The sequence below is a fragment of the Myxine glutinosa genome, chromosome 6, assembly GCF_964187855.1.
Source record: "Myxine glutinosa chromosome 6, kmMyxGlut1.1, whole genome shotgun sequence".
Taxonomy (NCBI): Eukaryota; Metazoa; Chordata; class Myxini; order Myxiniformes; family Myxinidae; genus Myxine; species Myxine glutinosa.
In genome coordinates, this window is record NC_136266.1 from 105,193,314 (window position 1) to 105,217,217 (window position 23,904).

At 46.1% G+C, this 23,904-nt stretch overlaps 1 protein-coding gene across 1 annotated transcript in view; it reads left to right on the forward strand.

Moving 5' to 3' along the window:
- PPM1E (protein phosphatase, Mg2+/Mn2+ dependent 1E) overlaps window positions 1-23,295 on the forward strand; it is a 77,576-nt gene extending 54,281 nt beyond the window's left edge. The window contains exons 6-8 of the mRNA XM_068102242.2: window positions 4,332-4,425; window positions 13,176-13,453; window positions 22,774-23,295. Coding sequence (XP_067958343.1) covers window positions 4,332-4,425; window positions 13,176-13,453; window positions 22,774-23,295 — 894 coding nt within the window. The remainder of the gene's footprint in view (window positions 1-4,331; window positions 4,426-13,175; window positions 13,454-22,773) is intronic.
- Window positions 23,296-23,904: the final 609 nt, after the last annotated feature.

A 23,904-nucleotide genomic window follows, 5' to 3' on the forward strand; every position in this document is an offset into this window, starting at 1 on the left:
AGGATGGCAAGGCACAAACTCGTCCGAGAAGATGTTTATTCGTAAAACCAACTCGGGAACACTAAAAAGCCCGTTTATCGGGCTGCCTTATAAAGCAAAACCAGAAACCGAAACCGAAACCGAAAGCCACGCCTCTCAAGCGAGGCGTGCTTCGGTGGTGACGTGATCCACAGGTGTAGCTCATTATACCCGCACGCGCGGCACGCTTTGGCGGTCACGTGACCAGCCACTCTGGCGCCGTGGATCCCCGCCGGTGACGTCACCGGCTGGAGCAAGGAGATTCTGATGCCGGTCTTGCTTGGGGGACCCATGGGTCGCTACAATATCACCTTTATCTATCAATATTGTTGAAATGAAGATCAAATAGCAGTATGTTGAAATATGTTGAAAAAGTCAAAACTTTACATGGGGTGTACTTACTTTTTCACGTGACTGTATATGGTGGCGGCCATCTTGGATTTTGACGTGGCGAGCCAATTTTCAATTGCGTTCTTCCTTATGCGTAGATACACCCACACACCAGATCAGACGTTAGTAGTTCGTTTATTTTTCAAGATATTTTGCTCATAAGGTTCAGGCATATATATGGTGGCGGCCATCTTGGATTTTGACGTGGTGACCCAATTTTCAATAGCGTTCTTCCTTATGCCTAGATACACCCACACACCAGATTAGAAGTTGGTACTTCGCTTATTTTTCAAGATATTCAGCTCACAATGTTCATACATACATGGCGGCGGCCATCTTGGATTTTGACGTGGCGACCCAATTTTCAATAGGGTTCTTCCTTATGCCTAGATACACCCACACACCAGATTAGAAGTTGGTACTTCGCTTATTTTTCCAAGATATTCCGCTCACAAGGTTCAGACATACATGGCGTCAGACATACATGACGGCGGCCATCTTGGATTTTGACGTGGGTTGCACCCACACACCAAATTTGAATGCGGTCCTTCGCTTATGCACGCACGTATGCATGCACGCCCGCCCGGACGGACGGACGGACGCACACACGGACGGAGTGGAAAACCATAGTCCCCCTTTCGCTCCGTGGTGCGACGGGGGACAACAATGCGACTGTGTCGCCAATATGCCTCCGCATAGTCCCACAATGGGTAGATGCCATCACTCTGCATATGTATGGGTAGTAGATCACATTTGTGAAGTTTCGTGTTGATCGGATAAGGTTTGTTTTTCTATCCTAGATGGCTGCCAAACCACGTGACCTATGACATCATCACTTTCAAACTATATGCAACAGTGCTGTTAGATTAATTATATTTGTAAAATTTCACATCGATAGGGTGAGCGGTTTCAGATATATAATTATTTAATATTTTCCTTCAATCCAAAATGGCTGCCAAACCATGTGACCTATGATGTCATAAATTTAATATTTCCATACAAATGGGTCATAGATCATGTCCATGCAATTTCAGATTTTTAGGATAAGGAGTTGGATTCAAACTTTTTGGCTGGAATACCACTTCACCTATGATGCCATCATTATCATGCTTTTGTTCCCCATTGGGAGTACTTGACAATGTGGCAAGTTTCAAATTTTTCCATTCAGCGGTTTCCGATAAATAATTTTTTAATTATTTGCTTTTAATCCAAGATGGCTGCCATACCACGTGACCTATGATGTCAAAATTATCATAAAAACATTTTGCATGGGTGTCACTCCTACCCTGAAAGTTTCGTCTCAATCAGATATATGGTTGCTGAGAAAAACGATGTTTAGCCTGGACGGACAGACGTACGGACAGAAGGACGTAAGGACAACCCGAAAACATAATGCCTCCAGCAACTTTGTCAGCGGAGGCATGAAAACAAGAGAGTTCATAGAACCTCTCTACCGAGTGCCGTTCTAGTTCAAATCTGCATTTGCTTCAAAAGCCTGGTTCTCCACCCAACTCTTCCTCTCCTTCGCTACCTTTCTAACCAACACACACCGTCACCAAAGCATTTCTCCAAAATATCAAAACAGCTCTGAGCCAGACTGTACACTTCCTATTGAATGAAACTAGCAACGGTACCCGCGGGCGGGGCTCCAATTGGGAGGCCCAAATGAAAAGGTAAAATATCAGAAATTGAAGGCTTTTTTTATTTTAAACGATTCATATAAACATCATATCACACGCAAATCATCAAAATCTAAACTATCTTTAGAATTTCAATAAAAGCCACATCTCTGTTCTTATCGGTAAATATTATTCCATCGTGTTTCAAATCGTGATATCAACTGTACGCTTTCCTTTAGGGAATTTTTAAAAATGAATTTGTACCTCTTCTTCAGCTTACAACTTCAGGATAGACGACATTGCTGATAAAAGTTCCTTTTGACAAAGTTTTGACACATCATTCCATTTTTTTTTCCTAAAGAAATGCGTACAGTTCATATCATGATTTGAAACACGATGGAATAATATTTACCAATATGAACAGTGATGTGGTTTTTTTCATTGAAATTCTAAAAATACTGTTTAGATTTTGATGATTTGCCTGTGATATTTAACGGATGTTTATATAAATTGCGCCTCCAAATTGGAGCCCCGCCCTTAGGGCGGGTACCGTTGCTCGTCATATATAATGGCGATACAACAATTTTTTACCGCTTTGCTTTGAAGAACGGGAATGAAGGGGGAGGAGCGTGTTAATATGTCTGGTTGAAGGCTTTGGGTGGTGAGGGGGCTTGAAGCCAGATTTTAATCTTACAGCCACCATATTGGTGCTCACCGTCACTGCGATGCGAAGCGAAAGACGCCTCAGAGCTGTCACATTCACAATCGCTATGTCGTATGTGCTCCCGATACGTGTTTCCTTCATTGTAAAAACTACCAAATCAACAGTTAAAAGGATTTTGAGCCGATAGGTGTTACGGCCTTGGCAAGATCGATGGAGACAGCGATCTGTTAGCGTATACACCACCCAAATAGCTATGTGGAATTTTCTCATGTCGAGATTAAACGTCATTTGAACTTTGGCTGGGGTCATTAATTACTTTTAATGATGTTTATATACGAATCATGTTTAATGATGTTTATATTGGTTTTGGGTCGTCCTTTCCGCATATCTCGTGGGATTGTAAGTTGGAGAGATGGCCATGATGGCGGGGAGGGGGTTGGAATTCTCTCAAGCAGGGATTCAACCCGTGTCCTTATAAAAGGTCTTTGTCCTAGGTCACTGAGTCTGATCGGTGCAGCTGTGCAGCGATCGGTGCAGCCGTTTGTGCGGCACCCGGGAAAACAACATCGTCACAATGAAAACATCGTCACAATGAACGTTGTGCGAACGCAAATGTTATGCAGGAGTCCAAACCTGAGAATGCTGGAGACTAAAGCTGAAATTGGAAAAACTAAATAGCCTATTTTACTCCTGAAGATCCCAGGATTACCCACCCAAAATATCGTTGTTTTTGAGCAGTTTTTGAGCAGTTTTTGCGGTACCTTCGAACGGACAGACAGACGGACAGACATTTGGTGAATTATAGTAAGAGTATATCAGTGCTTGAGTAGACAACCCAAACTTTGTCAAATGGAATCTCCTGTTTGTTCTCTTAAACAGGTATTTCTTTACATAATGTCCTCATTTACTTGAATGAAGGCAGACACTACCATGATTCACAAATACTCATAAAAATAACTGATCCTTGAAATTACAGACTGGTGCACCTTCTTTCAATTACAAGCAATGTCATCAAATCTCTGAAAGTAATGAATATAAAGTCATTTTGATTTTACAATTCCTTGATCATAGACGCATCAGTCCTGATCACTCTGTGATGGATGATCTGCTACACTAAGTCCTTTCACAACATTGGATGGAGGCTCTGAACCTCAAGCAATTTAGAGCTTGTCTCCTTACAAAAATGTTGCAAACTTTCGCAATCATATACGGGGCCTGACCTTCAAAAATAGTTTTGCATGCAACACGTTGCTGTTATTGACATATCCTTTTATCCAAACTCTTTACTAATACCGACATTACTCATGGCAGCATTATTGAATCACTCTTCTTTCTGTTTCCCTGGACACCTGTCCAGTGTCGTTCTACTTTGTGGATGGTTCCATCTTACGCATTATGGTTGCTCGTTTGAGGCTGAAATGGCATCAACCGACTGATTTAGTAAGAATACATAACTGGCTCACATATTGGTATTCCAGAGACAAAACATAATTCCCGATTATATGTGTATGAGTATGTCCTATCTCAGGCACGGTGAACATTGCAACTTCATATCTGAGTGATGAATATAGCTTGATGATTAGTGTAACATAAACTTCTGATCTCATCAGTAATCATGCTTGGAATGTCCCTTTCTGCAGGATGAAAAGAAACGTATTGAGGCTCTGGGTGGCTGCGTCATCTGGTTTGGGGCATGGAGGGTGAATGGTACTCTCTCTGTGTCAAGAGCCATTGGTGAGCAGTTAATATGGTTTGCTGGAGTTTTTCTGTGTCAGTATTATTGAAATAAGAGTCCAGGACCACTTGACCTTTTGACCCATGATATTGAACCACTTCACTCCCCCACCCCCCCCCCCCCCTTTTTCCAAGCACAATATGACCATATAGTCACCATTTAATTACATATTTCAATTTAATCAACTATCAAATAAAAAAGGCGCAATATCCTGCATCGTCATGACATCTTAAATATACCCAAATAAAAAACACAGATAATCCATCTTTTGGTATAACCTTTTCAAAATGTGATTTCCATCTATAAGTTCGAACATTGTCACCGACGTTGAATTTAGGTTCTCTGAGGTCAATCTTTTATATACTGTACTCCAATTTTGTAGTTCTTTTAAGCTTTGCAATTATTACCTCCGCCACCAAAGGTGGATGGCGGTTATGTTTTCACCCCTGTCTGTCCGTTTGTGAACAAAATATCTCAAAAAGTGTGGACAGATTCGGACGAAATTTGGCAGAGATGTAGTGTATGTGACAAGGACGAAATGGTTAGATTTTGGTGAAGATCCGGATTCGGATCCGGCTACACGAATTTATAAAGTGATTCTTCACCATTGGGAGATAGGGCCAAAAACTATACATGGCAGGATATCTCAAAAAGTTATGGATGGATTTGGATGAAACTTGTTGGACAGGTTGGGTGTGTGAAAAGGAAGAATCGATTCAATTTTGGTGAAGATCCGGATCCAGCTGGTAGAATTTTAAAGTGATTCTTCACCAATGAGTGATATGGCCAACCAGGCGGAGGTATGCTCTCGACTGAGTGCCGTTCTAGTTACCCTCGCCAGACGAGAGGCTATTGCATTTGAGTCCGTTTGTTACTTGCCGGCATAGATTCCGGCAAGTATGTTGGCTGGTTGGTTTGTCTGTCTGTCTGTTTGTTTGTGCGCAGTACTACGTCTGCATCGTTGCACATAGCATCGCCAGACTTTACACACATATTTGCCTTGCCCTGGAATAGACTGTGCCCAATTTTTAACTCTCTAGGCCTAAGGCCTCCATCATGACGTTGTGGCGGACACGAAAGCTCACTGGCGTGATGACATCATTCCGCGCGCCAAGTGGGCGGCGGCCACGCCCGAGGGGTAGGCGTGGCCGCGGGATATACAACGGGCGCGCAGCCCGGAACGCTCCAGTGTTACAGTGGAGCTCTTGAATAAAGACTCTTACAACTTACCGCGTTGTCCGCTTCCTCCTTGCTTACAAGCAGCGTGCGTAACACCGCGCTCCATTGGTGACCTCCGATGTTCTGGTCAGCCGTCACTGACCACCCGAACCCGCCACAGCTATGGCAACCAACGCGGTAGCGATAAAGCTCCCAGAGTTCTGGGAAGCTCAGGCGGAGATCTGGTTCCTGCAGGCCGAAGCCCAGTTCAGGCTTCGAGGCATCACGGCGGACGAGACACGCTACTGCCACGTGGTCGCCTCCCTCGGGGCCGGCACGGCCGCCCGCGTCGTGTCGGTCCTGAGGAACCCACCGGCCGACGACAGGTACGAGGCGATCAAGCGTCTCCTCCTCGCCACGTTTGGCCTCACGGTGGACGCACGGGCCGATCGCCTCTTGGACCTCCCCGAGCTCGGTGACACGCGACCGTCGGTCCGAATGGACCATATGTTGTCGCTCATGGGCGACGAAACCCCGAACGCTCTATTCCGGGTGTTATTTCGACGCCAGCTGCCGGCACGAGTACGCCTCGCGTTGGGCGGTTCTGCGACAACGGAACCCCGAGCGCTTGCGGCCGAGGCCGACAAGTTCTACGCGGCTTTGGACACGCAGGCGAGTTTCGGTGCGGCCGTAGCGGCTCCCGAGCCCGAAACTGCTGCGGGTGCCCACCCCTACTACGTGACGCACCGCGTAGCCGCTGAACCTCCTGCGGGTGCCCACCCCTACTCCGAGGGGCGCCTCGTGGCGGCCGCCACGCCCCGCCCACCACCACCGCGGAAACCGCGGCCTCCGGCTTCGCCGCAAACCTGGTGCCATTTCCACGCTAGGTTTGGCCACGAGGCCCGGCAATGTCGCCCGCCGTGCTCATTCGGCAGGTTGGGAAACGCCCGGGCCGGCCCTCGGTAGTGGCACTGAGCGCCGGCCGATTAAACAGCCTCCTGTACATAACGGACACCTTATCCGGGCGCCGTTACCTGTGCGACACGGGAGCGCAGGTGAGTGTCGTTCCCGCCGGTACGTCCGACAAGCAGACCGCGGGCCGGGGTCCCGCTCTGCTTGCTGCCAACGGTACATCCATTCGCACATACGGAAAACGCTGCCTTTCTCTGCGGTTCGGAGGGCAGGTTTTCCGATGGTCGTTCGTGACTGCCGACGTGCCTATGGCACTGCTTGGCGCGGACTTCCTTTGTGCCAATGGCCTCTTGGTGGACGTAAAGCACAGAAGGCTTGTCCAGGCCGAGACGTTCAGCTCGCTCGCTTGCGCGCTGCCCGCCTCGTTGAGCAGCTCACGGAGCGTCTCATCGAGCGGCTTGCTGAGCGGTTCGGTTCCGGCCAGGTTCATCTGCACGCTTCCGGCAGCGGACGAATTCACCCGCCTCCTCGCCCGTTTCCTGGCCCTCACGAGGCCCACCTTCTCGGCGGGGACCGTCAAGCACGGGATGGAACATCACATCCCCACCGCCGGGCCACCGGTCTACGCCCGGGCACGCCGCCTCGAGCCGACGAAGCTCGCGGTTGCTAAAGCCGAGTTTGCTACGCTGGAGCGGCTCGGCATCGTGCGGCGCTCCGAGAGTGCTTGGGCGTCGCCGCTCCACATCGTGCCCAAGCCCGGCGGGGGATGGCGACCGTGCGGGGACTACCGCCGTCTCAACGACGCCACCACCCCCGCCCCCGACCGCTACCCCGTCCCCCATATTCAGGACTTTTCCGCCCGCTTGGCGAATATGTCCTTCTTCTCGAAGGTGGACCTCATACGCTGTTACCACCAGGTCCCCGTCAGGCCGGAGGACATCCCGAAGACGGCTGTCATCACGCCGTTCGGTCTTTTCGAATTTCTTCGGATGCCCTTCGGTTTGAAGAATGCGGCTCAGGCGTTCCAGCGCCTCATGGACAGCGTCTTGCGCGACTTGGATTTCGTCTCCGTCTATCTGGATGATATCCTCGTCGCAAGCGCGTCCCGCGAAGAGCACCTCCACCATCTCCGCACGCTCTTTGAACGCCTGGGCCAGCACGGCCTGATCGTGAACCCCGCCAAGTGCCGGTTCGGTGTCACTGAAATCGACTTTTTGGGGCACCACGTCACCAGGCACGGGGCCGTCCCCCTACCAGCCAAGGTGGAGGCGATGAAGGGGTTTCCGCGCCCCCGCACGATCAGGGGGCTCCAGGAGTTCCTGGGCATGGTAAACTTTTACCATCGGTTCCTGCCCCGCATCGCCCAGCTCCTGCGCCCCCTGCACGAGGCCCTCCGAGGGAAGCCGGGGAAAGGTGACGTTACCTGGACCGAGCAGATGGACGCGGCGTTCGTGGGCGCGAAGCTCGCCTTGGCTAAAGCCACCATGCTCGCGCACCAGGCGCCCGATGCACCGATCGCCCTCACCACCGACGCCTCGGACTACGCGGTGGGCGCGGTGCACGAGCAATGGGTGCGTGGAGCTTGGCAACTGCTGGCGTTCTTCAGCCGGCAGCTTCGCCCGCCCGAACGCCGGTACAGTACCTTCGACCGCGAGTTGCTCGGGCTCCACCTGGCGGTCAGGCACTTCTGCCATCTGCTCGAGGGCCGTGCGTTCACGGCCTTCGTCGACCACAAGCCACTGGTGTTCGCGATGGGCAAGGTCGCAGAGCCGTGGTCGGCCCGGCAGCAGCATCACCTCTCAGCCGTGTCCAAATACACGACAGACATCCGGCACGTCGCGGGGAAGGACAACCCGGTGGCGGATTGCCTTTCCCGGTCCGTTGCCCACGCGGTCCACCTCGGCATCGACTATGCCCGGATGGCGGCGGACCAGGCTGCTGACCCCGACGTCCAGGCCTTGCGGACCGCCGTTACGGGCCTCCGCGTCACCGAGGTGCCGTTCAACGGCGCGGGCATGGCCCTCTGGTGCGACGTCTCCCTCGGGCGGCCTCGCCCCATCGTGCCCACGGGCTGGCAGCGCCAGATTTTCGACGCCATCCACGGCCTGTCCCACCCGGGCACGAGGGCCTCCCAGAGGTTGATCGCCGACAAGTTTGTCTGGCATGGCCTCCGGAAGGCCGTCCGCGGCTGGGCCAGGACGTGCCTCGCGTGCCAGCGCGCGAAGGTGCACCGACACACCCAGGCCCCATTGGCCCCGTTTGCGGTGCCGGAACGTCGGTTTGACCACGTTGACGTGGACCTGGTGGGACCTCTGCCCCCCTCGCGGGGTTTCACCCACGTCCTGACCATGATGGACCGCAACACCCGGTGGCCAGAGGCCATGCCTTTGGCGTCAACGACGGCGGCGGACGTCGCACAGGCGTTCATCGCCACCTGGGTCGCCCGGTTCGGCGCCCCCTCGGACATCTCGTCCGATCACGGCCCCCAGTTCACCTCGGAGCTCTGGGGGGCGGTCGCGCGGGGGCTCGGGGTCCAGCTGCACCGCACCACGGCCTACCACCCCCAGGCTAACGGCCTGTGCGAGCGGTTCCACCGCTCGTTGAAGGCCACGCTCCGGGCGACCCTCCGCGACGGCGGCTGGGTCGACAGGCTCCCCTGGGTGCTGCTGGGCCTCCGGACGGCGCCCAAGGACCACCTGCGCGCATCCGCGGCGGAGTTGGTCTTCGGGCAACCGCTGCGGGTGCCGGGCGAGTTCCTCCCCGACTCCACGGCCCGCGGCGCAGGAGCGCTCCGCGCTGCAGGAGACCGCCCAGAGGTTCGCAATAACTTGGAAAAGGGGAATGCTTGGGAATGGGTCATTTGGGGTAGAAGAGGTCATGAGTAATGATGGGGGATCAACTGAAGTAGTGATGAACAGCTGTCTAAAGCCCCAGAGGGTAGAATGGGTCTGAACTGACTGGGGAAGTTCAATACCTGTGGTGCCTGACAGGCAACATCCTACCAATGGTGGATAGGTCTTGTGGAATCAGGTAACACAAATGTTGCAGAGTGCCCATCCTTTGTCCTACTGTTGGTAGCCAGTGTTGATCAGTCGACCAAATTGGTCAAAAGTGATTATCAAGATGTTGACATCGGATTCTGGGAAGATGATGCCATTGAAAGCTGGGACAAACAGCGGGGATCTCGATTATAGGATATATTATGGATTTTTTTTTATTGGAGCAAAACTGATTTATTTCGTCCCCTACATTCCCATTCCCTCTTGTGCGGTCTCCGATGAACACTCCCACCCACCCCCCCGGCCCCCCCAATCAAATTCCCCTTTGCCCCCATACTCTGACACCTCTGTCTCCCATATCCTCCACATTTATTGACCTTTTCTCAAATTTCTGTGTTCTCCTCTCGCCTTGTGTGCATACAGTACAGTACATACAGTGTTACTAGTAACATGTACGACTTAAATTAATCTCCAAGTGCAAAATATCTAATTGATAATTAATCATTCCACAAAACTTTCCCATTTCCTGATTCTTATCACTTCTGTATTTTGTATCCTCACCTCTGTTCTGCCACACACTGGGCACACCACGTATGCACTCGAGGTTAATTAGGGGACCATTGGTACCCTTTTGAAATTGCTAAGATTATTATTACTAGGGCATGCCCGTACTATATCTATATCTAAAATTATATCCCCCCCCTCTATTTACATGAAATGGTTTGGTCCAAAGCGAACGGCTTGCGAGTGGTGACAATCCCCCCCCCTCTATTTACATGCAATGGTTTGGTCCAAAGCGAACGGCTTCTGGAGTTTGGTAAAGAAATCGCCATCGCGTGCACAAACGCGCAGGAAAGCGAATGAATCGCAAATTCGTTTTTATTAGTTGTAAAACATAGTTTAACGCCAACATAGTTTGCAAACGTGAAATAAATGAATACGCTCTCAAATGTGCCATCCGAGGCAGAGTGTGCCCGCCACGTTCGGCACACGCGATAGTTCGCTGCTTTCTGATTGGTTGAATCGTTTTTTGGACATAGCTCGGTAAGTAATTGTCCGATTAATATGAAACCTTGAAAAGGCACATCCTCGGGTCCCCAGAAATATACCTGGCAAGTTAAAAGTATATCGGACCCGTGGTTGTCGAGAAACAGCGGTCACAGACAAACGTACAGACAGAGATTACTGGAATTATAGATAGACTAGGGCATGCCCGTACTATATCTATATCTAAAATTATATCCCCCCCCTCTATTTACATGAAATGGTTTGGTCCAAAGCGAACGGCTTGCGAGTGGTGACAATCCCCCCCCTCTATTTACATGCAATGGTTTGGTCCAAAGCGAACGGCTTCCGGAGTTTGGTAAAGAAATCGCCATCGCGTGCACAAACGCGCAGGAAAGCGAATGAATCGCAAATTCGTTTTTATTAGTTGTAAAACATAGTTTAACGCCAACATAGTTTGCAAACGTGAAATAAATGAATACGCTGTCAAATGTGCCATCCGAGGCAGAGTGTGCCCGCCACGTTCGGCACACGCGATCGTTCGCTGCTCTCTGATTGGTTGAATCGTTTTTTGGACATAGCTCGGTAAGTAATTGTCCGATTAATATGAAACCTTGAAAAGGCACATCCTCGGGTCCCCAGCAATATACCTGGCAAGTTAAAAGTATATCGGACCCGTGGTTGCCGAGAAACAGCGGTCACAGACAAACGTACAGACGTACAGACAGACAGACAGAGATTACTGGAATTATAGATAGACTAGGGCATGCCCGTACTATATCTATATCTAAAATTATATCCCCCCCCTCTATTTACATGGAATGGTTTGGTCCAAAGCGAACGGCTTGCGAGTGGTGACAATCCCCCCCCTCTATTTACATGCAATGGTTTGGTCCAAAGCGAACGGCTTCCGGAGTTTGGTAAAGAAATCGCCATCGCGTGCACAAACGCGCAGGAAAGCGAATGAATCGCAAATTCGTTTTTATTAGTTGTAAAACATAGTTTAACGCCAACATAGTTTGCAAACGTGAAATAAATGAATACGCTCTCAAATGTGCCATCCGAGGCAGAGTGTGCCCGCCACGTTCGGCACACGCGATCGTTCGCTGCTCTCTGATTGGTTGAATCGTTTTTTGGACATAGCTCGGTAAGTAATTGTCCGATTAATATGAAACCTTGAAAAGGCACATCCTCGGGTCCCCAGCAATATACCTGGCAAGTTAAAAGTACATATATCGGACCCGTGGTTGTCGAGAAACAGCGGTCACAGACAAACGTACAGACGTACAGACAGACAGACAGAGATTACTGGAATTATAGATAGATTATTCTGATTCTATGAAATTTGTTGGCGACCTACAGGTCAAACCGTTCATCCTAGGAACTTGAAACTTTGACCATGTATGGTATAATGGTATATCATGACCATGTATTTGACCTCTCCCACCCCCCCCCTACCTTCCCATGTCCCCAAGCCCTCCCCCTCCCAAAGATCTCCCGATGTCCCTGTTCTCTACTGTTGTACTTGTGTGCTTCCCTCTCTCTCCCCATCTTGTCTCTCGCTCCCTTTATTTAATGTTTTTTATGTGTCCGTTTGTTTTTTTTTGTGATTAATGTTAGCTCTTGCACGAGCCTCGATCTTGTATACAAAAAAAACAAAGAAAAAAACCACTTCACTTGATGCATAACCTAAGCATGACATCATAGGTCACATGACCTGGCGGCCATATTGGATTTATTGAAAATCTTAAAAATCGATCTCCTTCATCTTTCGACCTATTGAGTTGGAACTTGGCATACATATAATCCACCTTAAGGCGAAGAACACCTTTTCCACCGATTATTTTAATTTTTTTGCTAATTAGTCTTGTGCGTGGCAATTAAAAAAAAATGCTGACTCAGCATATTTAAAATTAATATTGTGATTTCATACATTTTGCATCGACCTACAGGCCAAACCGTTAGTCAGATGAACTTGAAACCTTGACCGATTATAGTACGCCATGTGATTGGATACATATCCTAAATATGATGTCGTGGGTCATGTGACCTGGCGGCCATATTGAATTTCTTGCAAACCTTTAAAATGCATCTCATCCTTCATTCTTCGATCGATCGAGTTGAAACTTGACCAATTATAGTATGCCTCTTTATTGGATGCATATCCTAAATATGATGTCATAGGTCATGTGACATGGCGGCCATATTGGATTTCATGAACACCTTTAAAATACATCTCCTTCATATTTCGATAGATTCAGGTCAAACTTTAAACAATCGGATCCGAGCTGCCGTTGTCAATGACTCTGGTGCGCACTTGTCCAATCAGAGTGGGGTGTATTGGTCCCCGGATCATCACTGCTTGCAGTTTTAATTTAATCGTGTATTCTGTATTCACTTTTGAAGTAGGATATAGTTTCAGAATTACCATGGCCCGAACAGATTGTTAGCCAAAGACCCAACTGGTTCACTAATGAGCTTCTGGAAGGAGGCACTTGATCTACCTGACCTTAACGTCATGAAGTTAAGGTTAACGTCATGAAGAGTTAACGCCATGAAGTGTGGTGCCAGTCAACTTTTATCCAAACATATTTTCCACAAAGCCTTGGGATGCAGAACTGAGCTCATTTTGATGCAGAACAGAACTGAGTCCAACTGAGCTCATTTTGTCACAGGTGATGCAGAACACAAACCATACGTCTCAGGCGAGGCCGACTGTGCATCCTTCCCATTGGATGGTTCAGAGGATTACCTGCTTCTTGCCTGTGATGGCTTCTATGACACGGTGCATGCAGAAGAGGCGGTGCGTATTGTTGGAGAACACTTGCGCGAAAACGACGGCGACCCAAACATGGTCGCCCATAGGTTGGTCGCCTCAGCACGTGACGCTGGCTCTAGCGATAACATCACTGTGCTCGTAATTTTCTTGCGAGATACACGACAGATCATGCAGGTATGTCATGTGAGTAAACGCATTAAGCCTCCGTCCACACTATCATTCATAAATGACAATCTAAAAATACCAGTTATAACTGAGTTGCCGTGTTGCCCAAGTTGTTTTCAGTTCCCTCATTATTTTGCTCTGCCTTTTGCTTGCAAGTTGTGCAATGTCTCATGCTCTTAGACTTGTACATTATTGGCTATAATTACAGCATCCAATTTAGAATCTTTAGATGAAAATCTTCACAAAAGAAAAATTTTGATAAGAGAAATGCGAAAGAAAAGGACTGAAAAGGGCAGTTGTTGACAAATGTTTCAGGAATTGCTCGTGGAAGAGCCTAAAGACTTCACAAACTAAATTCAAATAGTTCCCAAAATATTTGATGAGCTTTTACCAAAAGTAATACCCTGCAACAAGAAGTGTGATACACATTATTTGAGAGATTTTTAAAATGGAAATCGGTCGCCCAAACAAGGCATAAAGCCACTCTAGGTAAGGGGCTAAGGGATGATTAGATACAGATAAGTATAAAGCAAAACAATAAATAAATAACAAGAATAACAAGCACTCTGAGTATTGCGCTGCAATACATGTCCCCTACCGGCAGTCTGTCGTCCGGAAAACTGTTGGGGAAATTACCAAGGGTTATTTACCCACAGGTTCTGAATCGTTCCCAATCGCTAATTACCTCAGGACGGGCTCACCTGTGATTCGCACTCTGGACTTCGATTTATACACCTTGCAGACAGGTCAGCAGAAGCACGAGAAAATAAGTTGTTGATAAAGAACCTTTCGAGTCGCTAAATATCAGTAATTTATTATATTTTCCGGTTCACGATCAATGATCGATGTGTATATATATATGTTGCTCGGCTTGGCTCCGCCCCTCCCGAAAGCACGTGCTGTGTCGCGCTTTTGACGTTCGCAGACGAGGCTGAGGGTGTGTGGTGCGGCTTGAGGAGAACTCTAGAATAAACAAGAGATATCCATTAAAAAAAAAAATTCGTTTAATTAATGATATCTGCCAAACCTATCGCAAATTCCAAAAGGACATTTTCGTGGACTGACATGCTGAACAGATCTGTGAAGTTTCCCCTCGATTGGATCAAAAATGAGGGAGGAGCTCGGTTTTAAAGGTTCATGCTTAAAAACGTCATAATTCTGAAACCATGTGAAGCATGACGTCATGCTCGCTGACTTTTTTGTTCGTCATGGGTATGCGATTCTGCCTGCAAAGTTTGGCCTCGATCTGTTCAGCCGTTGCAGAGAAAAAGGGGTTTTCATGTTTTTACGAAAAACAATATGGCGGCCGAACCACGTGACCTGTGACGTCATAATTACCATTAAAATATTCTACAGACCGAGTCCCTCATATGGTGAAAATTTGATCTCAATCGGTCCTATTATTGCAGAGAAAATCTTTTTTAAAGGAAATTAAAACTTAAAATTGCACTGAGTTAAGGATCATCAGAATTATCAGAATTCCCAAAGTTCAAAGTGCCATAACTTTGTCAAAAATGATCGAAACGTCGTGAAGTTCGAACTCGATCTGTAACTTATCATGAGGAAACCATGTGCCAAGTTTGAAATCATTAGCATTAAGGGTTTAGAAAAAAAGTCCGGAAACTGTTCTTTGCGTGACGGACTGACGGACGGACAGACAGACAGACAGACAGACGGACAGACGGAGGGACGACGTGCAAACCTATAGTCCCCTCCGGTGTACACCGGTAGGGGACTAATAAAAAAACAAGAATACATCCAAGACACAGGAAGTAGCAGGTTAGATAAAATGTGATTAAACCTCAAAGTTTTTTTTCCAGCTTTTTCACGTTTTTCGTTTTTTCACGTTTTTTACGTTTCGTTTCACGTTTTCACGTTTCACGTTTCAGTTTTCGCTCTTTCACGAGCCTCGATCTTGTATACAAAAAAAAAAAAGATGTAGGAAATTGGAATTGGCATTCCTCTTGAAGCTGAGTCGATCGCAGAATAATGGAAAGCATGTTACAGGTAGTGAATTCCAGAGCGAGACAGCATGAGGGATAAAACTATCTGCATGGCCTTTCGTTCTACATCTTGGATCGATTATCGTGTATGGGTGTGCAGAGATCGCAAACCGAGTATTGCATCCAAATACTCGTGTGGGAGGAACCAAGTTAGAAAGTCCAACAGAACATTTGCCATGGAAATATCTGTAGAACAAACGAAGAGTGGCAACTGACCGAAGGTGAGAGAGCAGTTGAAGAGTTGAAGCCATCTCTGCACAAACCAGGTTGACAATGCGTTTCTGGAGCCTATCAAGTAAGGATAACTGGCAGGCCGGTGCTCCAGCCCAAATGTGGCAACAGTACTCCATGAGGGGACGTATAGTTGCCATATACAGGTACAAAACAGCCTCAGGAGGTAGATACCTCTGTGCTCGATAAAGACAACCAACTCTCTCAGAAGCACTCTTCGCAATACCAGAAATGTAATTATCTCAACGGAGGTTAGAGGAGATGCCCAGACCAAGAAGCCGAAGCTCAGATGATTCTGTTAAGTTTGAAGACCCCATGTGCACAGAAGGGAAAGACCTGTTTCTAGAGTCAGATATGGCCAACAACTTAGTTTTATTTGCATTGAAGGTTACCAGCCAGTCATGCCCCCACTTCAACACATTCTCTAAATCATTGTCCAGTGAAACTCCAACCTCATTATGAGTGCCATTGAGTGAATCAGCATACATGGCTAGCTGAGACGGAACATTATCAGGAAGATCATTGATATAAACAAGGAACAGAGTGGGACCAAGGACAGAACCCTGTGGAACACCAGAATTGATGGAGCAAGTAGGAGAAGATTGACTCTCAAGTACCACCTTCATCTTGCGATTTGTAAGGAAAGCTGATATGATTCAATGCATCACTCCAGATAGACCATATGACTGAAGCTTGTGGAGCAGACCCCTGTGCCACACTTTATCAAAATCTTTTGAGATATCCAAAGCAACTAATCGAGCTTCACCCTTGAGCTCCAATACCCTGTTGATATGATCTGTAATTAAGGATTATCAGTAGATCACCAGTAGAACGAGAATAACGAAAGCCATACTGGCAATCAGTGAGAAGTTCATTATCCTCCAGATGGCTGAGAAGTTGTTCATTGATGAAGCATTCAAATACCTTACTTATTACAGGAAGCAGGCTGATCGGGCGATAGTTACTTGGTTTAGAATGCTCACAGGCACCCTTGTAAACAGGCACAACAGAAGCCACTTTCCAGGATGAAGGAAACTATGATGCAGACAAGCACAGGTTGTATAGCTTGGCAAGAATCGATGACAGTTCAGGTCAACACATCTTCAATACAATCCCAGGGATTCCATTAGGACGAGTCACTTTTGAGGCATCCAGAGTGTTAATAATTCTGACATCCTTCTTCGGAGTGATAAATGCACCAGGAATATCAGAGTCTGTACAAGATGGAAAATCAGGAAGAGGGTGTCCCTGATCATCTTCGGGTAGAATTAGAAACAAAGCGATTTGAAAAGAGGTTAGCCTTATCCAGAGGTGAGGTAACAACCTCAGGTCATGAAAGAGAGGATGTTATAGAAGATTTCTTGTGGTTGAGTACACACTTGGCAATCCGAGTTGCAATGGAATTGGCTCCAGAAGCAGCATATTGCTTCTTGGCATCCTCAAGAACTCTTTTACAGTTGTTACTTGCTTTGTGGAGCAGACATTTGGACTCCAGAGACCCTTGCACATAGTACTGTTTGAAATAGTGGTTGCGATGAGCAATTGCTGATGCATAAGCTGGAGAGAACCATGGATGGGAATGAACCTTCACTTGATAGATACGTGAGGGAATATAAATGTCCATACCAGTGCGAATCCTTTGGGATATTCCTCGGCAGCCACATCAGGACCAAGACTAAAAGCTGAGGCACATCAGCAAGAAATGAACGAAATCCATCCCAAACAGCTTTCCCAAACTGAAACATTGCGGTGAAAAGGATGCACTGGTGTTGAGAATGAGGAGTAAGAGACACAATCAGAAACAGTGGAATGATCCGAGTTACCAAATGGAGGCAGAACATCGGCAACACAATCCCTGGGGTTTAGAACACAGAAAGAGATCAAGATTCGATTCCATCTGCAAAACAGCTGGAAGCAACTTTGTTTTGGTGCAGATGCTCCACTCTGCTCAGGACTGAAGGAAAATTGAAATTTATCAAACTGTCTCAGTTACAATGAATGGAATCAAACGTGGAGCAAAGTGTGGTAACCGATATGGGTTTGCAAACTTCAACACAGATCTACCCATCTACCGATGCAGATCGACACGAGCCTTCATGAGCAAGAATCATTCTTCATTCTCTCAGTTACAACTGTCATCAGAAACTCACAGGTTTTACGTCAACGCCATCCTTCATGTCTTTCGTTGTAACTGCCATTCCTATTTTGTTAGTGATGAATAGTCTGGTTGAGAGAGACTTTATGGGTTATTTTTTGTGCAAGCTGTGCCATGATAAAGTATTTAACTGATTTATGCATGCAGCATTGTGGAAGTTTGCACAGAATCATTCATACAGGTGTGTTCACAAGTGGATGTGTTTAGTTATTTAATAATTAACACGTGATGACCTTCCAAACAAGGACTATTCCAAGACCAAGAAAGGTTCCAGTCTGGGGAGCTGTAGTTTGGCTTTTGAGGACAGATCAAAAGCTAACAGATTGGGTCAAAGTGCAGCAAAGCTTACAGATTGGGTGAAAGTGCACCAAAAACTTCCAAGTTGGGTCAAAGTGTACCAAAATCTAACAAGTTGGGTCAAAGTGCAACAAGCCATACAGATTGGGTCAAAGTGCACCAAAAGCTTACAAATTGGGTGAAAGTGCAGCAAAAGCTTATAGGTTGGGTCAAAGTGCAGCAAAAGCTCACAAGTTGGGTCAAAGTGCACAAAAAGCTTACAAGTTTTTGTCAAAGTGCAACAAAGCTAAAAAGGTTGGGTCAAAGTGCACCAAAAGTTTACAAGTTAGGTCACAGTGCAACAAAGCTAACAGGTTGGGTCAAAGTGCACCAAAAGCTTACAGGTTGGGTCAACGTGCACCAAAAGCTTACCAGTTGGGTCAAAGTGTACCAAAAGCTTAGCAGTTGGGTCAAAGTGCACCAAAAGCTAACAAGTTGGGTCAAAATGCACCAAAAGCTTACAAGTTGGGTCAAAGTGCACCAAAAACTTACAAGTTGGGTGATAGTGCACCAAAAGCTTCCAAGTTGGGTCAAAGTGCACCAAAATCTAACAAGTTGGGTCAAAGTGTACCAAAATCTAACAAGTTGGGTCAAAGTGCAACAAACCTTACAGATTGGGTCAAAGTGCACCAAAAGTTTACAAGTTAGGTCAAAGTGCACCAAAAGCTTACAGGTTGGGTCAAAGTGCACCAAAAGCTTACAAGTTGGGTCAAAGTGCACCAAAAGCTTACCAGTTGGGTCAAAGTGCACCAAAAGCTTACCAGTTGGGTCAAAGTGCACCAAAAGCTTACCAGTTGGGTCAAAATGCACCAAAAGCTTACCAGTTGGGTCAAAGTGCACCAAAAGCTAACAAGTTGGGTCAAAGTGCACCAAAAACTTACAAGTTGGGTCAAAGTGCACCAAAAGCTAACAAGTTGGGTCAAAGTGCACCAAAAGCTAACAAGTTGGGTCAAAGTGCACCAAAAGCTTCCAAGTTGGGTCAAAGTGCACCAAAAGCTAACAGGTTGGGTCAAAGTACACCAAAAGCTTATAGGTTGGGTCAAAGTGCACCAAAAGCTTACAAGTTGGGTCAAAGTGCACCAAAGGCTTCCAAGTTGGATCAAAGTGCATCAAAGGCTAACAGATTGGGGCAAAGTGCACCAAAAGCTAACAGGTTGGGTCAAAGTGCACCAAAAGCTAACAAGTTGGGTCAAAGTGCACCAAAAGATTATATTTTGGGTCAAAGTGCAGCAAAGCCATATAGGTTTGGTCAAGGTATACCGAAGGCTTATAGGTTGGGTCAAACTGATCTCAGTTATTTCAAGTATATTGGTTGGTCTTGTGCGTTATTCTATCTGTTTGTCTGTCTGTCTGTATGTCAGACGACTACAGCTCACAATTTTCAACCGATCTTCACGAAACTTCACCAAATGGTAGAGTTGGTCAAAAGCAAGAAGCCTATTGTTCTTGGAGTCAAAAGGTCAACATAGGCCGAATTTCTAAAATCCTCAATTTTCATCTGATTAACTTGAAATTTGAAGAGGACTTGCATATCTGGTCACTGAATTCAACAACCACGTATTTTTGAGGTCAACATAGGCAAAAAGGTCAACATAGGCCAAATTTCTTTCCGGCAAGTCCTCGGTCTAAAATCCTAAATTTTTATCCGATTAACTGGAAATTTGAAGAGGATTTGCATACCAGGTTACTGAATTCAACCACCAATTATTTTTGAGGTCATCATAGGCCAACAACTTATTTTAGGGATTCCGCAAATATTGTGCTATGCATGACATATATCTTGTTGCTTGCCAGAAAAGATTCCGGCAAGTATGTTGATCGGTTAGTTTGTCTGTCTGTCTGTTTGTCTGTGCGCAGCACTACGTCTACACCGTTGCACGTAGAATCGCCAAACTTTACACACATATTTGTCTTGCCCTGGAATAGACTGTGCCCAATTTTTAACTCTCTCGGCCCAAGGCCTCCATTGTGACGTCATAATTTGATAATTCGACAAGTTAAAAACTTAATCCAATCAAGATGCAATTTCTTGAGCGACATGAGGTATAAACTGGTGGAGAAAAAAAATGATGATGTCATCAGTCACGTGGTTCGGCCGCCATCTTGGAAAAACCGAAAAACTTTGCACCTCTATATCTCCGAAAGTGCCGAACAGAAAAAATTGAGACATCGCTCATTGTAAAGAACTCTCCATGGGGAATAAAATATGTTAATGATGATGTCATTGGTGCCTCCATTATGACGTCATAATTCGACAAGTACAAAACTTCATCCGATCAAGATGCAATTTCTTGAGCGCCATGTCGGCATAAACTGGTGGAGAAAAAAAAAATAATGACGTCATCGGTCACGTGGTTCAGCCGCCATCTTGGAAAAACCGAAAAACTTTGCACCTCTATATCTCCGAAAGTGCTGAATAGAAAAAATTGAGACATGGCTCATTGTAAAGAACTCTCCATGGGGAATAAAATATGTTAATGATGATGTCAGTACATTCCAACAAGTCCTCGGTCTCTGACCGATTTTTCATCTGTCTGTGCGCAGCACTACGTCTACACCGTTGCACGTAGAATCGCCAAACTTTACACACATATTTGTCTTGCGCTGGAATAGACTATGCCCTATTGATGACGTCATCGGTCATGTGGTTCAGCCGCCATCTTGGAAAAACCAAAAAACTTTGCACCTCTATATCTCCCAAAGTGCTGAATATAAAAAATTGACATGGCTCATTGTAAACTCTCCATGGCGAATAAAATATGTTAATGATGATGTCATAGGTGCCTCCATTATGACGTCATAATTCGACAAGTACAAAATTTCATCCGATCAAGATGAAATTTCTTGAGCGCCATGTCGGCATAAACTGGTGGAGAAAAAAAAAATGATCACGTCATCGGTCACGTGGTTCAGCCGCCATCTTGGAAAACGCAAAAATCTTTGCACCTCTATATCTCCGAAAGTGCTGAATTGAAAAAATTGAGACATGGCTCATTGTAAAGAACTCTCCATGCGGAATAAAATATGTTAATGATGATGTCATAGGTGTGTCCATTATGACGTCATAATTCGACAATTACAAAACTTCATCCGATCAAGATGAAATTTCTTGAGCATAATCGAGGAATAAATTCGTTTAGATGATGACAAAATAGATGATAGTAAACAAATAATGATGACGTCATCGGTCACGTGGATCGGCCGCCATATTTGTTCAAAATGGCCAATAAAAAAGTATATTCCGGCAAGTCCTCGGCCTCTGACCGATTTTTCATCTGACTGTTTGTGCACAGCACTACGTCTACACCACTGCACATAGCATCGCCAAACTTTACACACATATTTGTCTTGCCCTGGTATAGACTGTGCCCAATTTTTAACTATCTCGGCCCAAGGCCTCCATTATGACGTCATAATTCCACAATTCGACAAGTACAAAACTTCATCCAATCAAGATGCAATTTCTTGAGCGCCATGTCAGCATAAACTGATGGAGAAAAAAATAATGACGACATTGGTCACGTGGTTTGGCTGCCATCTTGGAAAAACCAAACAACATTGCACCTCTATATCTCTGAAAGTGCTGAATAGAAAAAATTGAGACATGGCTCATTGTAAAGAACTCTCCATGGGGAATAAAATATGTTAATGATGATGTCAAAGGTGCGTCCATTATGACATCATAATTTGACAAGTACAAAACTTCGTCCGATCAAGATGAAATTTCGAGCATAATCTAGGAATGAATTAGTTTAGAAAAGAAATAATGATGACGTCATCGGTCACGTGGTTCGGCCGCCATATTTGTCCAAAATGGCCGATAAAAAAGTACATTCCGGCAAGTCCTCGGTATCTGACCGATTTTTCATTTGTCCGTTTGTTTATCCGCAAAGAATAAATATGATTTCCTCTGCAACCGTTGGTCCGATTGACAGGAAATTTTCACCATAGGTGCCTGTAGAATTTTAAAATGATAATTATGTCATCATAGGTCACGTGGTACAGGCGCCATCTTGAAAGAAAACCGAAAAACTTTGCACCTCTATATCTCCAAAAGCGCTGCACAGGGTCTAATTCTCCACACTCTCCATGTGGAGAAAAAAAATTGAGACATGGCTCATTGTAAAGAACTCTTCCTGGGGAATAACATATGTTAATGATGATGCCATACGTGCCTCTTGAATTCAACCACCAATTATGTTTGCGGTCATCATAGGCCAACAACTTATTTTAGGGATTTCGCAAGTATCGTGCTATGCATGATATATTTCTTGTTTGTTTGTTTGTCTGTCTGTTTATCCGCACAGAATAAATACGATTTTCTCTGCAACCGTTGGTCCGATTGACAGGAAATTTTCGACAAGTGCAAAACTTCATCTGATCAAGATGAAATTTCTTGAGCGTCATCTATGGATAAATTGGTGGTGAAAAAAAATAATTATGTCATCGGTCACGTGGTTCGGCCACCGTATTTGTTTTAACACAAAAGCCTTAAAAACCACTAAAAACATGACTGGCGAGGATCTGCAATCTCTGATTGCTCTTTCTTGTTACTGTTTGTTTAATTGATGTAATTGTTGAATGTGCTTTCTGCCACCCTGAAGGACATGCTGCAAAAGGAAAAACAAGAACAGGAAGAGAAAGGCGCAATGGAAGGAAGCACTGCAACGGTGGGGCACGACCAGGAGAGCAGGAAAGTAGCACCAAACGAGTTGCCAAGCAATGGGCTGGAATCAGACCTCAATAACACAGCTAAATGTGCGACACATCAACCTGCTGAGGGAGAAACAGCTGTAGAAAGTGAAATGTTCAGCAAAGGCAACGAGTGCGAGGCACAAGTGGAGAATGCAAAACCAGACGGCACATTGTCCCCCGATGCAGCAGAGAGTGGCATCTGTGGCCTTTCAAAAGATACGGGATGCGTGTTACAAAATGCAGAGCCTGGAGTGGATGCCTCGATAGCTGCAGGCTCGATCAACAAACCTTCGGAACAATGCGAGAGTGTTCCGGAAAGCTCGGGCTCGCAGGTCGAGTCGAGTTCTAGGTCTTCGGCTTTGTCAGAGCAGCAGGCAACGCAGAAACAATGCAACTCCACAATTAATGAAGTTTCAGGGCAAGCCTGCTAGTGCTGGGCGAGCGAAGGGCCTAATCAAAGCCACATCTCATTTTTCCTCCTCCATGAACCACCCACAGGCTTCCGATAGACATAGTCACACGTCCTCGTCGTTCCCAAACCGATAGGTCACTGTCGACGATGTGTTTTTATTCGATCTCCCTTTACCATTGCCTTTGGTTGATCCTTTTTTTTCTTTTCTTTGGCAACAAGCACTTCAAGGCCCAGAGCCTTGTACACATTGCGTAAGTGAAGCACATCTATGCTTTGCTCGTTATCTGTTTTTCGAATGTAGTTTTTGTAAAGCGTGCCCGTACCGTGGTGTGGGGATTTTGCTAGATTAGCGTGTTGTGGTTGGTTGTGGTTGTTCAAATAATTTCTTCCCCATCTCCTTCACAACCTGTGACAACATCTGTCACTGCAGTGTGTAAACCACGACATTCCAAGGTTATCGTGAGTGGATACCTAAAGATAAAGCAATCATATTTTGTATATAAATTTCTATTTTTTTTCCTCTTCCAATTGAATGGCGATTATTTAAAGCCTGTTCGTGACATTTGTCAATTGCAGTCAAGAAAGTTAAAGCTAGATATTGATTGGTCAGGCTGAATTTAAAAGTTTG